This window comes from Abramis brama (assembly GCF_963993115.1).
Source record: "Abramis brama genome assembly, chromosome: 11".
In the NCBI taxonomy this organism is placed as follows: Eukaryota; Metazoa; Chordata; class Actinopteri; order Cypriniformes; family Leuciscidae; genus Abramis; species Abramis brama.
In genome coordinates this window covers 16,180,680-16,198,803 of record NC_139973.1, presented here as the reverse complement: position 1 = coordinate 16,198,803, position 18,124 = coordinate 16,180,680, and the positions used below count along the sequence as shown (strand labels likewise).

General features: G+C 36.2%; 1 protein-coding gene across 4 annotated transcripts in view; it reads right to left on the bottom strand.

Moving 5' to 3' along the window:
- The window catches only part of lepr (leptin receptor), a gene marked incomplete at its 5' end in the record, with an annotated part of 57,911 nt that overhangs the window by 15,820 nt on the left and 23,967 nt on the right, over nucleotides 1-18,124 (bottom strand). For 2 of the 4 annotated variants that reach the window (XM_084128735.1, XM_084128734.1), the window contains 7 exons: nucleotides 4,078-4,216; nucleotides 4,430-4,572; nucleotides 11,107-11,285; nucleotides 11,677-11,797; nucleotides 14,428-14,589; nucleotides 15,660-15,712; nucleotides 17,202-17,254. In XM_084128735.1, the coding sequence (XP_083984861.1) occupies nucleotides 4,078-4,216; nucleotides 4,430-4,572; nucleotides 11,107-11,285; nucleotides 11,677-11,797; nucleotides 14,428-14,589; nucleotides 15,660-15,712; nucleotides 17,202-17,206 (802 nt within the window). Of the gene's footprint in view, nucleotides 1-4,077; nucleotides 4,217-4,429; nucleotides 4,573-11,106; nucleotides 11,286-11,676; nucleotides 11,798-14,427; nucleotides 14,590-15,659; nucleotides 15,733-17,201; nucleotides 17,255-18,124 lie in introns of those variants that run through there. The other 2 variants (XM_084128732.1, XM_084128733.1) reach the window with 1 other exon arrangement.

The window sequence follows — 18,124 nt, the reverse complement described above, 5'->3', positions numbered from 1 at the left end:
GTAAAAAAAAAACATGTCTGGTTTAATTTTCACTCTTATGATACATATAAATGTAGGCTTCATCTGGTGTTATAATGCATTGTACTCTATAGGTAAGTATTATAATGTATTGTAACTGTTGTACAACTGTCATATTATAAGGTTGTTTATATGGCATTATGCATTTATTATAAAGAATTCCCTAATAATGCATTATAAATACAGGCTTCATTGAAAGTGGTACCAAATGTTTCTTTTAATTTTAAGATGGAAAAATAACCTGGACATGTTCCTGACAGGTGTTACGCGATTCACCCTTGTATTGATTCTTATTTTACCCCCTTCCCATCTTGGTCCCTTGCAGAAATGAGAAAGCTGTTTTATTGTAATGCTAGTCAACAACCTGAAGCTTAGTTGCCATGGTGACTTGCACAGCATGGATTCTGAAAATATACAACCCAACTGAGATATCAAAAAAAAAAAAATCCAAGGAGGAAAACAGAGACAGAATCCAGTCTTTCATGGCTGTATCGTGAGGTTAAATCAAGCTGAAATGGTTTAAACATTATCTAATATGCAAACAGCTCTAAGTGCAGCATTAGTTGGCAGCAGTACTGTATCTCAGACTGGATACAGCACTCAATTGTTATAACTAATCTAATATTATTCATGGGCACCAATGTGGTATGGGTATTTTAATAGCAAGACAAGACAGAAAAAACACCCACCTGATTAGTGTCAGAATTTGGCTAAGCAGATAAATGAAACACTATTCTACCATGGGGGAGTGTTTATATCTTAACAGTTCATCTCAAGTTGCTGTTATATCTTAACAGTTCATCTCATTCAGGTTACAAAAAAATTCCAAGGAAAGGTGTGCTTGTGTGTACAGGTGTGTGTGCACAGGTTTAAGCCATGTTCTAACCTTTTACAAAAACTCACAGGAGTTGAGATGCATTTTATGCTCCTTAAAACTTGAGTATGAATCAGTATGTATCCTTTTAGTCATTTTACCCCTGTACAGCCTCTAAAGATGCATTCAGTGCTCACATTCAACTTCAATGAATTTAAGGATATTTTTTGGCCTGAGACTGAACATGAAGCCAAGCATAAGACTTTTAATATGCAAACTGGTGTTCCGTTTGAATTATGAAGGCTTTTAGCAACAAACTATTTACAAGGAGGAATTTAAAAATTACTATAATAAACCTAATGATGACATAGTAAAAGCACTCAAGGTCAGTACATACTCTGGCCTCATAAACATTTACAATACATGACTTTATTCTTATCTAGAGCATGAAGAACCGTTAAAGGGCACCTATTATGCAAAATTCACTTTTACGTGGTGTTTGAAACATAAATGTGTGTTGGCAGTGTGTGAGTAAAACCACCATAGAATGATAAAAATCCACCCAGTGTTTTTTTTACAATCTCAATAAATCATAAGCACTGTCTCAGAATGAGCTGTTCTCAGATTCGGTGCAATGTGACGTAGAATTGCGCAGGCCCCTCCCACGACGTTTGATTGACACTTCAGTTTGAGCCTAGACCCGCCCTGAGTGAGCTGGACACAGAGTCCGCCATTGTTCGACGCTTGAGCAGCTGTAGACAAGAATGTCTCCTAAGCAATTGAGGTGTTTTGTTGTTGGATGTAAGAATGAACATAGCAGTCTTCATTTACTCTCGTTGTTACTCGAGGATGGATCAGTAACGTTACTGTTCGTGATCCAGCTTACAGTCTCTGGAGCGACAGGACTAACTTACTGACCACGGCAGAAGTGAAAGTGAGAGCGCGCTCTTTATGACAGCTCATGGAGTCGTTTTACGGATATAAGGTTTACCGGTTTATTTAGCACCCACTGAAAAGGTGTGTGTATATTTGTTTACTGTTAGTTCTAACGAGTGTTTTGTGTATTTCGCTGTGTATGTTGTTGATAATGAAAGGGAGGGAGAGCGAGAGAGAGTTTATGGATAAGACTTTAATGCTCACTTCTTATACTGTGTTTATTAAGCTCTTACTGTGATTCGCTGGAGTAAAACTAACGCTCATCTTTTGTGTGATGTACAATAAACTTCACTGAACTCGTCAGTATATTTTGGTCATCATTCGGACGGGTTTTGCTACAGCAGGCTTGTATTAGTGGATAAAAGCAGATGACAAATAAGTTATAACCATAATTAAACTAAACTATACCTGTTCTATCTCTATACAGCATATATTCTCTGGCTCTGTGGGCATTATTGTCCGACTCCGAGTCGAAATGAACACCGCAACTGAGAGTTTCTGTTCTGATATTATCAGATGAGATTGTCCTGGCTCGAGCGCGAGCTCGTGAAGCACCGCCCCCTGTGACGTGCAGCAGCAGTTAATTTGCATTTAAAGGGCACACACTAAAACAGCGCGTTTTTCTGAGCCCCCAAAAATGACAATTTAAACATGCTGTAAAAAATGATCTGTTGGGTATTTTGAGCTAAAACTTCACATACATACTCTGGGGACATCAGAAACTTATTTTACATCTTGTGAAAAGAGTCATAATAGGTGCCCTTTAAAAGATTGTGATCTCGATTCAAACACCTACGCAAAGATTCGCCTGTCTATTAAATCTTTGACAAAATCACACCGGAACATTCAGAGCTACGTTGGTGCTGCCGCTGAGCCAGAGAAAGCAGTTGTCATGTAAAAGAGTCTGTCATGTACATGAAACAGCTTCACAAACAGTCTTTTCAACCACAGTATCGTTATTTCTGTGTTACAAATATTCATTTTATCACAGAAGAACTGGGATAAAAGTTCATTAAACACTTAGTTCAGATATAAAAACTGATGTCTATGGAAGAAAACCACCTTTTGTAAGTAATGTGGTGCTTCAAATAACGATTACATTGTTGTGCAACCAGTTGGCGACAAGTGAATGAATAAAAGTCTATTGTAACTATTTTAAACTGGGGACTTTGGACATGCACACATCCAACCTTGTTAACACCATTTTGACATTAAATTTGGTTTATATATCTAGTTCAGTCATGAAACTGTAGAAGCGCAGACTGATAGATCCTTTACATGCAGTCTACAATCACATCATTAATGCATGACACAAGCTGATTGGCCTCTGCTGATCCTGCAGCAGCCAATGACATTGCTTGCTTACCATTTAAATAGTCTGGTTCAGTGTTGGCTGCAGGCTAGTCCTGTAACAGTTCCTTCCACCTTCCACCTCCCATACTGTAGCTCCACCTGCCTAGATCTGTGGTTTATGTATGTCTATTCATGCAGCAGCATATCTTCCATAATCACAACAGTGTGTCTGTGTATCTATTAGCAGTAGCAAGTCCATACATGTAGCAGATCTAGTCCACCAAGACCAAATACATTAACATTGCCATGTTCAATAACATGCTAAAACTATTTCGAGAGTTTTCATGATTAAAATATGTACATTTCAATAGTGCACAAACCCTAGTGTACATCTGCTTTAATAGTAATAAGTATGCACATACCCTATACCTTGGCAAATGCAATGCCTGGCCTCAGTTTGCTAGGTAAATGGCATATTAATGCTTTTATAAAACATTGAACATTGTTTACCATGGTAATTAATTCTGAAAATGGACAGTGAATTAGATGCATCTTTTAGAGAACAAATCAAGGAGATATTGTGTGTGCATAGCAACAAGCCAAAGTATTATTCAGATTCTGAGTAGCAAAGAGTAGATATGAATGTAATTATCAAACATTAAACTCTTAACATGGAGGCTTAGAGAAGACAATGGATCTCTCTGAAAGATACATATAACTGCAACAGCAAAAGCACTCATTTGCATGAAGTCTGACGTACACTAAAAGCCGCTAATGTAAGGGTAAAAGTCTCAACCTGTGCACTCTGTTGTTGAGAATATCAGGCAGCAACATTTTAAGTACTCTTTCACAAATGTCAGTATTTGCATTCATTTACTCATTGCCTATACCTGATGAGTCATTAAAAGGGAGGGGGTCTTTGATTACAGACCTAAATTAATTAATTACTCAAATGTATAAACATACAGCATGAAGGGAAGTAGTATGTAAAGTTCTTCTGTACTACAGATCCTTACCATCTAGTGTGAAATAGAAAGGTTGGCTCCATTCACTCCTGTAGTTTAAGTAGTTTTGGCAGCGCACTTGGACTATGTATCTGATCCCAGAACTGAGCTCATTCAGACGCACCCATGAACGACCTCTGACCTTCACAACCTAAAAGAGCCACAGTTCATACAGATCCATTCACACTGTGAAGGTTCAATTGCTTTGCCATTTTACATGAAATAATGATTTTAGTTCAAAATAAATAAATAAAAAAAACTAACCAAACATGTGCGTAATATATATTTTTACATAGTTCTCACAAACATTACTTTGTAATGCGATTACAACATATTCATCAGACCAACAAATGAGTCCAATTACCTCCCACTGCTGAAGCGAGGAATTGGAGTATCGGATATCATAGTTTATGGCATCACTGTCAGGTTGTGTACCACTCCATCTGAAAATGACTTCACCTTCTGTCGTCACATTGTAATGCAGATTGACAGGTGGATCTGGTCTTCCTGTGAAAGGCAGAAATTCACAATATATTAAATTATTATTTGCAAAGAAAATAAATTATTTTATATATAAATATATATATAATTTTATTTTTACAGTTGTTATGGGTGATAGTGATCAACCATCATGTCCATTAAATATAAGTAATACTGATGAATAATTTACTTCATGTACTTCGCAGATCACAGAAAAGTTCTTGAAAAAACAACAACTAGTAAAGCCTGTAAGGCCAACACCCGTTCTATGTCTAGACAGATAGAACACTGTCTCATGATGTATCATAATTTTATTTTTTAATCATCCTTATGAGATTTTGTTTTTGAGAGTGTCTTCGAACGTTATCTGAGGGTGGGGAATCCACACATTGCATTATGTGAAAAAGTGGTGGAGGGTGTGAATTAGGCAAAAATCACCAGTTTAACATTGTTACGCTCCACAGTTTCGAAGGGGAATCCCCATTTTTCAAACACTGGCATCATCTTCAGCAAATGGAAACCAATTCCACGTGCAATTAAAATTCATTCATTCAACAAAGGCCTGGCCGAATGTGAACCATTAAGAGACATCAAGAGAGTATGTGATCAACATTTAAGGAGTAGGCTAGTTCGCCCAAAAATGAAAATTTGATGTTAATTTACTCAAACCTCAGGCCATCCAGTAGAACACTAAAGATGATTTTTAGTACCAAATGTTCATTTCATTTCATTTCTCTTCATTTGAGAGCAAAACTAAGAACAAATCCATGGTTTTCCTTTTGCTAATATGGTTTAGTTAAAAACATACATGTATCTGTTGTTCACATTCAAATATTATTTTGTTCTGCAGACAGCATTTAAGTCTGTCTAGAACAAGATGGCCTCAGCAGCCACTGCTTTGTAAAAAAAAAAAAGGGGGTTAAGCAATTTTCTTAATTTCAATAATGGCAATACCATTATTAGCAATCAGTTGAGGCAGTCTTTATTAACAGGCATTATCTTCTAAAAACACCACCTCATGACACTAACATATTATAAAGTAAATGGCTTCTGCTGTTTTATTTAATACAAATAGGCTTACATTGATTGGACTTTTTATTCATTTAATGATTTTTCTCATGTACTTCTTTCCAGCACACGTTCAATGTACTTCAAAGAAAGAAAGGAAGTGAAAATGTCAGGACAACTTGTTCTCTTGAAATTACACCTTAAAGAATCGTTCACCCAAGAAATTAAGCTTTGGATATAATTTATTATTATTGTACAGGTACAACAAGATTGTTTAACAAAGACACATTATATAACATTTCAATTTTTTTCATTTTAAAGAGAAATTCAGCAAAATAAAAGACAATTCTGTCATAATTTACTCGCCTTCATGTTGGTACTTTCTTTGCTCCATGGTTATTTTGCAGAATGTCTAATCCATACAATGAAATTAAATGGTGACCATGTCCGTCAAGCAAGACTTTCGGTGAATAACGACTTAAATTTCAGTGAATGTGATGTTTTTGATGTTTTTATAGTTTTGTTTATTTTATTTTCCTTTCTGGAATTTGACAGCTGCTGGTCAAGATTTTTGGCTTAGGGGTATGAGAAAATATTAATACACGGGAATATTGCGATATTATCTTTGGCAATTCCTAAAAATCTGTATTGATATATATATATTTTTGTTTATATTCAAGATTCGTGGCAATGAAACCGCGACCGCTAGATGCCATTGTTGTTATATCTGAACATAAACTGTAACAGGGAAAAGCGCAAGGATGCACTGCTAACGTTAGCATTAGCAAACCCAGCTCACTAGTTGCCACCAACGGAAGACAAAATAATTATACCAGGCACTAAGGAGATTGACAAGAGTCATGTTGTTTGCAAAATAAACCATGCCAAAATCCAATAATCAGGAAACACACTGAATAAGAGCTCAAATAACATCCCGACATCATCCGCGCTGCTGAGAAGTAACGGTTAGATGAATATGTAAATATGTGCTGAACGCTTTCCTCTCAATAACAAAGTAAACATTCAACAAAAATAACAGCGGTGAGAAAACAGCAGTTAAGAAAGCATCTGATCATAGCAATATGGAAATGTTTGCACCAGCTCTGCAATTCAATACTCCAGTCAAGTCACATTATGTTTATTTATATAGCACTTTATACAATAGAATGCTTTAAAGCAAACATCTTTGCAGTGTTAAATATGAAAAACAGTGTCATGAAGTGGACTGTGCACTTTCTGTTGTTAAATACTTGAGAAAGTATTATACTGTATATAATGTGAACCTTTAAAGCAAGTTCTAGGAAATGGCTACAGTCTATATATAGCTGTTCATATATGTATATTTATTTTTTCATATAAACTCAGCAAAAAAAGAAACGTCCTCTGACTTTCAACTGTTTTTACTTTCAGTAAACTTAATGTGTGTAAATATTTGTATGAACACTAAAAGAGTCAACACCATAAGACATAAACTAAAAATGTTTCACAGACGTGACTAACAGAAATAGAATAATGTGTCCCTGAATGAAGGGAGGCTCAAAATCAAAAGTACCAGTCAGTATCTGGTGTGGCCACCAGCTGCTTGAAGTACTGCAGTGCATCTCCTCCTCATGGACTGGACCAGATTTGTCAGTTCTTGCTGTGAGATGTTACCCCACTCTTCCACCAAGGCACTTGCAAGTTCCTGGACATTTCTGGGGGGAATGGCCCTAGCCCTCAACCTGCGATCCAACAGGTCCCAGACGTGCTCAATGGGATTGAGATCCGGGCTCGTCGCTGGCCATGGCAGAACACTGACATTGCTGTCATGCAGAAACTCACGCACAGAACGAGCAGTATGGCTGGTGGCATTGTCCTGCTGGAGGATCATGTCCAGATGAGCATGCATAAAGGGTACCACATGAGGGAGGAGGATGTCTTCCCTGTACCGCAAGGCATTGAGATTGCCTGCAATGACAACAAGCTCAGTCCGATGGAGATGTGATATACCACCCCAGACCACGACGGACCCCCCACCTCCAAATCGATCCCGCTCCAGGGTACAGGCCTCGGTGTAACGCTCATTCCTTCGACGATAAACACGAATCCGTGCATCACCCCTGGTGAGACAAAACCATGACTCATCAGTGAAGAGCACTTTTTGCCACTCCTGTCTGGTCCAGCGAAGGTGGGTTTGTGTCCATAGGCGGCGTTGTTGCTGGTGATGTCTGGTAAGGACCTGCCTTACAACAGGCCTACAAGCCCTCAGTCCAGCCTCTCTAAGCCTATTGCGGACAGTCTGAGCACTGATGGAGGGATTGTGTGTTCCTGGTGTGACTTGGGCAGTTGTTGTGGCCATCCTGTACCTGTCACGCAGGTGTGATATTCGGATGTACCGATCCTGTGCAGGTGTTGTTACACGTGGTCTTCCACTGCGAGGATGATCAGCTGTCCTTCTTGTCTCCCTGTAGCGCTGTCTTAGGCGTCTCACAGTGCGGACATGGCAATTTATTGCCCTAGCCACATCAGCAGTCCTCATGCCTCCCTGCAGCATGCCTAATGCACGTTCACGCAGATGAGCAGGGACCCTAGGCATCTTTCTTTGGGTGTTTTTCACAGTCGGTAGACAAGTCTCTTTAGTGTCCTGCGTTTTTAGAACTGTGACCTTAAATGCCTACTCTCTGTAAGCTGTTAAGGTCTTAACGACCATTCCACAGGTGCATGTTAATTAATTGATTATGGTTAATTGAACATGCATGGAAAACATTGTTTAAACCCTTTGCAATGAAGATCTGTAAAGTTATTTGGATTTTTACAACATTATTGTTGAAATACACAGTCCTGAAAAAGGGACGTTTCTTTTTTTGCTGAGTTTATGTATACACATTTTTTCTGTAATTAATCGCGATTAAAAACATCAGAGTTTTTAATATTTTTATATTGTAATAATTTCACATTTACTCTCCAAATGAATGTAGAAACAACTTAAGACAGTGTATTTTAAATATTTGTTGTAATGGCATTTATTTATTTTTTTTATAGATGATGGCCAGTCTCACTGATACTGATAATGGTACTGATATCTTTATGAAATGAATTTTTTTAAACATTAATGATAGACACTCAACAATACAGTATAATTGAAAGCTATCAATTTCAACATTTATTATGCTTACATTTTTTTTTTTTTTTTTACTTTTAATTTAAAGCCCATGTTGCAGGTTAGAGTACCCAGTAAGCCAATGTATAGAAAAATAATGTAGGAACTAGATTTAAATATAAACATATACTTATAAAACGCTATTTAGGCTTCTGGAGTCGTTTTTGTGAGAAATTTTTACTTCCGCATTTGAAAACCGCCGAACCTGAAGTGACGTAACATGAGGTAGAGCGGTCAAAGTAAACAATAGGAAAGCAATGGATCGCAATGACAGCTCGGAAAGCTGGGGGAATTGTAGCCTAAATGTTTACTCGTATGTAGAGGTGGGAGATATATCACATATTTTATCTATCGTTTAGACGATAATATCCAAATTGTTGTCTGACGATATGCAAAATTGGGATATCGAATATTTCATAATTTGTACAATCCGACCCCCCAAACATGAAAAGAGCTGAAAGAAGTTAAAGAGAAAACAAATAACGCACACTATAACCTTCTAAACAATTATATGTAGCGATTTTTAATACTGTAGGCTACTATTCCCGGAAGCAACCTCCGAGTGGCCCAGCCCATGGTCCCGTGTCGTCAAAAACGCACATTCATACGTAAATTCGAAATAGTGCGCGCAGAAGCACGTGCGCAAAACCGTTTTGTAAAATTATATATGAATTATTTTTATTTTATCATATGTCATTTTACAAAAAAAACTACGTTTTGCACCGAAAACACACTGAATCATGACCGCTCCAACTGAATACCAACCTATCTGCACTGAGCGCGAACGCAGAGCCAAACGACTACCTCATGTGACGTCATATGACGCGATGGTGAAAAAAAGCGTTTTTTCAACACGGTCAAGGAAACTGTCACGTTTTCTATTAAATTTGTGCCCTTATGTCTTGCAAAACAAATTTTAATCCTGCATTTACTTTTCATATGGTATTTTCATACAAGGTTATATTAATAAAAATAAATTTAAAAAAACCTGCAACATGGGCTTTAAGTGAACTTAAAACAATCTTCACATAAACCCATTATAATAAATTTCATATTTACCTGTGGCCTTCCATACCGGTCTAACAGTTAGGAAATATACAGAAATTGAATAAAGTTGTCACACACTTCAGTCTTAAAAATAGATTAATCCTTATTAAAGCTCAAATTTTCTGTTACATTTGTTCTTTGATTAACATTAATGACAGACATCACAGCAAAAGGTTTATTAGGCTGCTGTCACTTTAAGATCTGCCGCTGCTGCACATGACGCGGATCTGATGCGCATCTCATTTTCTCACAACTCTTTAAGTTCACTTAGGATGTTACTGCTCTTATGAGAATATTCGACAATTGTTATTGTTTGTTCAAGTGCAAAATCCCTTTTAATACTTTAATTATTTAATTTATTTAAATAAAAAAGTAATAAAAACAAAAACAAAAAACTTTGGTGTCACCCAAATGTTCAAGACATGGTAACATCCTTGCTTTAAAATTTAACTAATTTAAATGTTACATTATGTGGCTTTGGGAAACAATCTCATTGTACCAGTACAATGACGATAAAGAGCTTGACTTAAGGTTTGGACCTCTAAGTCATTTAACCATGCCATTGTGAAATTCCATTTCAATCCACTGCCTGGAAAACCACTTGAGAGAGATGTGTATTATTCGGCCCAAAGAACAAACACACCCTAATAGAACACCTGTTGCCCTGGCATCGGTCTCCATGAACTCATGCTTTTAAATTATGTTTCATAGTAACAATTAGGATTTAATCAAGCATACAGATGACTGTGAAGATTAATTTTACTTCAGAAAATATTTTCACAACTAAAAAAATTATGATTGACTGTATGATCACTTATGTCAGATTACCATAACATTTTACTTTGGTTAGTAAATAAATAATAATCACTTACAACAATAATAAACTGTAATTGAAATGTTTGCCCATTTCTACTTGAGTTATTAAATAAAATAAAAGGAATTTAGCAGTTGTCCCCAATAAAGGTTTGTGATATGAGACCATATTTAAGAGCTACATGTAGAAATATGAAATACCTGAATCTGCAGTGCATTTTGCCAAAAGGAAACTCAGCATTACTAGTAACTTTACAGCTTCCAAAGTAAACATGCATAGGAAAGAAGGAAATGAGATAGCAAGTTTGTGTTTGTGTTTGTGTGTGTGTGTGTGTGTGTGTGTGTGTGTGTGTGTGTGTGTGTGTGTGTGTGTGTGTGTGTGTGTGTGTGTGTGTGTGTGTGTGTGTGGGTGGGTGTGTGGGTGTGTGTGTGTGGGTGTGTGGGTGTGTGTGGGTGTGTGTGTGTGTGGGTGGGTGGGTGGGTGGATGGATGGATGGATGGATGATACTTAAAAAAAATCTTTAAATAACTATAAATCAAAATGAAATTCTTACTTAGATTATATGTGCTGATTTGCATCTTCGGTGACAGTGCAGTAGTCCCATTCACAGATATGCTGAGGGTCAACGAGACAGTTGCATCATTGCCATGAAGAGAAACGGAGCACGTGGCAGTATCTTCCCCGGCACACTGAGCAGGATGGTTTTTGTCTGGAAGTATATCCATCTGTAGACTAAAATGAAAAACAAAAAAGGCAAACAATCATTAAGGCTTATTTTGTACCCACAAAACTACAACAAGACTGCTAGGCACTCTTAGACAACATAAATAACAGTCACTTCATCATAGGTGTCTTACGTTTGGGATCAAAACAGGATAATATTTTTCACAGGGGAAATAATCTCAAAGTCAGATTATCTTTACAGGGGGAAAAATGTATAACATGAATTAAATGATAATGAAAATTAAAAAGTTGACCATTAATAGTATAGTCTAGAGATGTATTATACATCATCTGCATAATCTCCCCACATACACGCTTAATTTGTGGGAGCAGCAATACACCAGCAGCCATTCAGCCAATCAGTAGTCAGTGGAGAGCAGATTGAAAACAGAGGACTCACACTAATTGTTGAGGACTAACAGTGTACAGACTGGCAGCGGCTGCTGCTCTGTGGCTCTTTGCATTACAAATCAGATTTGTCCGTTCACCTTCAAGCCAGCACAGGATGTCCAAACAGTTTCCTGAAAAGAGATTGCATTCCCTTGTTAGCTTCTTTCATCACAGCCTATCGCAATTAGAAGCCTCTAGAAAGAACATCTGCAAATTATTCGTGTCCGAACACAGGCTCATTAAATGGTGTACAAATAACATGAAAGATACAAAGATCAAAAGAATAAACATACATTTTTTATAGTCTAGTTAAGATTCTGGCTGGATCATGTTTAAGTTTTATACTTGCACTTTTCAGAAGTCCCAAAAAAATACTTGCAGAAGTCCCAAAAAATGATTTTATGAATGCTTTAAAATGTTATGAAAAATATATATATATTACAGGAAAAATAAGCATCTACATCTATTTGTATTTGTATTGATTCCTTTATTTTTCCCTCTATTTTTGAAAAGCTACTTCACACTTTCATAGGATTGTAAACTCTAATTTATTTCCATTTAAATATACATTTATTTGTAGATTTTGTCCTGAGGCCTACTGCAGAGAAGAGATCAAAGAAAGTAATGAGAATTGATTAGCATGAGTGTTGGCATGTGTATCTACTTGTCTGGAGGGGTCTCTCTGGTTCATAGCTGTAGCTAAGACTTCTTCAATGGACAAGGTCATCTCATGCAAATATAAACTAAACAGCTTTTTTGAGAACTTAAAATGGCAAGACTAACTCACAAATTTTCTATCATTTATTTTGAACACTACCGTTCAAAAGTTCGTGGTTGTAAGATTTTATTGTGTTTCTGAAATAAGTCACTTGCTCACTCAGGCTACATTTATTTGATGAAAAATACAGTAAAAACAGTAAATCATTCTAACATGCTGATTTGGTGCTCAAAAACATGTCTTATTATTATCTAAGAAAACAGTTGCTGCTTAATATCAAACTATGATACTTTTTTCAGGATTCTTTAAAGAAAAGAAAGCTCAAAAGAACAGCATTTAATATCATTTTTTGCAACAATGTACTGTGAAAGACTTTACTGTCACTTTTGATCAATTTAATGCATCCTTGCTGAACAAAATAATTAATTTATTTAAAAAAATAAAAATAATTAATCACTCCAAACTTTTGAACGTTAGTGTATGAGTAGTGTAGAAAATCAGCTCATTATAAAATGTTTTTATCTTTCCTGACAGAGCAAGAAAACATTTAAAGGAAATTCGATGTATTGAACCTTTCTCTGGTACTGACGTCAAAACGTAAACAACCAAACGCATATTACATATGCTGACAGAACGCTGATAAAGACATTTAATTGTGAAGCAAAAATCAATTATAGCTCTTCTCCAATAAAAAGACAATTACATATTATCAGCTTAATCAGATGATCGACAATACTGTGACTATCAACCAGGGCCGTCGCTAGTGGGGTGAAAGGTGGTGACAATTATAGGGGCCCCCGCTGCCCACGGGGCCCCACAAAATCCTGCAGTTATACTATATAGTCCCCTGTTGTATGAATAATTCTAATATTTATATTAGTTGTATGCCTGAGATTTAAATGAAAACCACAAAATCATGCAATTTGGTTAAATATTTTTTCCAAATATTCTCTTACCTCCCTATAAATGGTTTAGTCCGATCTAAAGTATTTATTAATTATTCAGTCAGTGACAAACATCATGGACCCAATAAAATTGTAAGTCCCACCCCAGCCATGAACAGAACCAATCAGAGTTGAGGCGGCAGTGCCTGAAGTTAACGATGAACTTGGTGGAAGAGCAGGAGACTGACTGACAAAATGTCGGGGAAAAGAAAACATGAATCAGGGAACCAGAAACGCCATGAAAAGAAGGAGAGTGAGGCCAGGAGAGCTGTTGTATCCCAGTCGATCAAGACGTTCTTAAAGACATGTTGTAGCCTATTATTATTTTGCTGGGAATAAGAAAACTACCGTCTACAGCCTGCCAGGTCCTTTCACTTTTCATTATTGGTGCGCACCACAATCGACCGAATGATTACGTGGTCAAAATTTTTTTTACACTGTTGTAAAAAGAGTTAAAAAATTGACACGAGTTGCATTATGCACCTGACCTGCCGGCTGATGATGTATTTATCACATCAATAAAACACGAATACACACTGCACTTTAATGAATACATTATCTTTATTTAATAATATTATCTTTATTAAAAAATAAGACAATAAATTACTTTTTGTTTTTATTTGAATGCATTCTTGTCAATTTATAAATGTTTACTTTTTGATTTATGAATTATAACTGACTGATGGGGAAAAAACAAACATTATTTTGCTGTTACTTTTAAAAAATTGGTTTTATTATTATTTGACAATTTCTTTTTATTAGTTGTAATTTTTATATACATTTAACTTTTAAAATAAAGGTTTTACAACAACATCACCTTCTTCTGTTATATGTGGGCCTCCATGCTCATCTATTGTACAGTATATGATATATTGGTGGAGGGTGGTGGGGGCCCACATCAATATTTTTTCAGGGGGCCCCGAATCCTCTAGCTACGGCCCTGCTATCAACAAATATTGCTACTCTAACATTTTTGCAAACATGGACAAAAAAACGGTACTTTTATGTAATATTTCTTTATTCCTAAAATGCCAGTGTTAACATTACAGCTATAAATGAATAAAAACAATGACTGTAATATCAGACATGATGAATTTACCAGAAAGGGCGAGTGATTCGGGTTTTGTAGCATTCAGCAGCTGACACGGTTCTGCAGGTATGGTGTTGGCTGCAAAGGGCAGCTCACAACATAGCAGAGACGTCCACTTCAGGTCTTCATAAACACCACCCCTGCCATCTGAAGGACTCGGAGCAGCAAGACCTGAAACACAAGGATCTCAACGTGAGTGACATTGATTTGCAATACTGTTCAAATTGAAAAATCAAACAGTGGGGAAAAACAATCAAACGGCAGACCAATGCCATTTATAAGAAAAAAACATCTATAGACAGATTCAATTCTTAGAAGTGCTCAGAATTGAACATTCATCTGAAAGCTGCTCAAGGACGACACAACTTGTGTAGAACTGCAACATTATTTCCAGACAAGATAGTCTTTTTTTTTTTATCTTGAGTGTGTGTACTTACACTAATTTTAAGAAAATCTTAACATCTTCAAGGTTTTTTTTCTTAATAAAGAGCACGATTAATGTATTAAACGTAGTGTGTTAACTTTCTGCACCACACGGAACTACAACAATAATGACTATTCCCAAACAAGTTTCCCGAATACTCCCTCATCTGCCATTGGTCGGTAAGACAGATAACCCCGGCCCCAAATAATGCCATCAGTGGAGTTACTGTTATTCAGTTTTCAGTCACATGACTAACAAAGAGACCTGGAGGGCAAAACACCCATAGATCCATCCATCCCTATCCATTTACATTCATTCATTTAGCAGAAAATGACTAAATTAAATGACAATACACTTCACCTTCAGTTACCAGTTGCACTACTGTTTTTGAAGGCCTGTGGCCCTTTCTCATCTGTATATCTGTCTATAGGTGAGGCCCCTGTGTGGCCGTTAAAGGTTTATAGTCTGATTCATGATGTGGGTGTAATCACCACCCTCCTCCAGCCCTTACTTTCAATCTATCTCTCTCTCTCACTATCTCTCTGTCTTTTCCTATCTCTCTGTCCATTCATCAGCCTCCTGCACTCTGTGCGCTCAAGCATAACCCACACTAATGCATCTCTGAGGTGGACAGAGGGACTGTTGACAGCTGGTGGGTGTCCAGCATGTTTTGTAGGTCTTTGCCTCGACAGCAAATGGGAAATGGAAAACAATGTGATGACGCTAGATAGCTGGTCAGGATAACACAGAGAATTTGAATGAAAACAGGAAGCATCATTTTAGCAAAGTAGTTACAGTAATTGCATCAACGACTCACCTTGTGAAACGGTAATGAAATTCCCAAGAAGCGTAAGCGTGATAAACAAAAACCTGTGGGAAAGAGAGGACATCTGTAAAACGGTTCACTATGGCTATGACTCACTATCTTCTTCCATGCTGAAATGGTCAAATCTTTAAGCTCAAACAGTGTGAAAGTGTTTAGTTGACTCACTATGCACCAAAGTCCCATTCCAATGCTGCCTAATTCAAATGATTTCTGTTGTTGTTTAATTACAAAGCTTCCAACAAAATTACATAGATTTGTATATTTTCTAATTAAAACATGAGTAGCACCTATTGAAATGTAAGTATCACAATGTTACAGTAGGTTATTGCTATGCAGTGTTATTTTCGTTTTGTTTATATATAGTTTCTATTCATATTTTGAATTAGCTTTTATTTTCATATTTTCTCTTTTCATTTCATTTTAATTTAAGTTTTAGTAATTTTGTTATTTGCTTTTGTCATTTTTCTTAATATTTCTATTTACTGTAGCTTTCATTTATATTTATTTAGGTTCAGTAATTTTAGTACTTCAGCTTATTACAATCAGTTGCTAAAGGAACATTTCTAATTCTCATGTACGTTTTTTGAGTTTAAGTTTCTCAAAAGTATATTTATTTTTTATTTCATTCCATCTTTATTTCAATTAGCGAAAAATATTTTTAATAGTGTTAGTTTTAGTTAACAATAACAACACTGCTGGAGTGTTTTAAATGGTCGCCATTGGCAAATTTGAAAAAATATATGACTCGGATCCCACCTTCAATGTAAGTCTATTAGGGATGCACCTTTATAACAGTTCTTATCTGACACCGATAAGGCAATAACTATTTTAATGTTATGGCCGATATTAAATTGATACTTTTTTGTCTAAAGTAAAACACAAAAAACTAAAATCAATCATTTTAAATGCTTCAAGTAAATTGAGGCATCATAACATTATAATATACAGTATGAAAAATTTGCTAAAGATTACATTAAACAGTGTAATTCAATTATTGTTTTTATTTATTTATTTAATTTAGCTGAGGTTGAGGACAAAGGTAAATCAAAATGCACAATTATACACCACAATATTAAACATTCACAATATTGACTGATACCAATAAATGTAAAAATATCAGCCGATAAGCAATTTGGTGCCGATATACGGTACAGCGCAGCTCTAAAGTCTATGAGATTTTATTTTCTATTTTCAGAAGAAAATCGCAAGTCAGATTGCTTAAAACCAATTAGCACGCCTCTCCCCATCAAGCTACATGATTTGGAAAATGTTAAGAAAGACAATTAGAAGAATGTGTCATCAATCCATCTCATAAAAAAAAATAAAAAAACACATTTAAATGAAATGTGTGCAATATCACATGGCTAGTTTTACATACTCCAAAACAAAACAACTTAACCAAATTACAGAAATGTAAATTACCTCTCATTTACAAATCATAAACCATTAGGAAATGAGTAATCAGTATTAGTCATATCATATGTCTCAATGCTATAATCCAAGGCCTTATCAAATTTAATTAGAGATACTTACATCATTTCACTTGATCGTAGGCTTCATTTCTCTTCTTGGTGGAGTGATGGAGCCTGCAATGAGAGAGAATAAGAGAGGAATTGTGACAAGAACCTCTGTGTGGGAAAATTCTTAGACAGACAAATTCAATTATGAAAACTCTGAAGAAGAAAAGCGTAGGCATAGTTTGACTCTCTTAAGGGACACAGACTTCATTCCTGAGTCACTTAGTGGAAAGTAGAGCAGGCAACAAGTTTTTGCCACGCATTTCACGTATCAGGCAGTGATATGACACCAGTTTCAGACTGAATTACTCTGCTCTAACCATATTTGCTTTTCATTCACTGGCATACTCTCTCTGACGAGGCAAATCACCTTTCTTGTTCAAATCAATGACGAGCACGACATGCTTCCCTGCATCCCATTTTCTGAGGCAGCGGATGTATTTAAATTCTAAGATAAATTAACAGAGCAAAACATTGTTTTGATTGAATGCCAGTGCAAACATGTTAATGACAGCAACGCCCATGTTTAAGCATTTCCTGGCATTTTATTCTAAGCAATATTGTGAAATCAGAAACCTGTTTTGCCACAATTATGCAATGATGCTCCGGCCAGTACACAAGTGACCTAGTGAACAAAGTAAATGTATATCAATACCAATGTTTTATTGGTTTTGACTTTCATTCAGCAAATATAACACTACAGACCCCATAATGCAATGTTTTCCACACCATCTGTTAGAGCCACCTGGAGTTGCTGCTGCTGAACCAAACATGATATAAGATAATCTGACATTAAAACAGATCAGCAATGAATATGGAGGGAGACAAGCAAAGTGGCCATTTACGTAAAGCCTTTTTCCATGAAGGCTCTTGTGATAACATATTATATATTCATATAATGTTCCCTATCAAATATCAGAACAACTTTGATGATGTTCA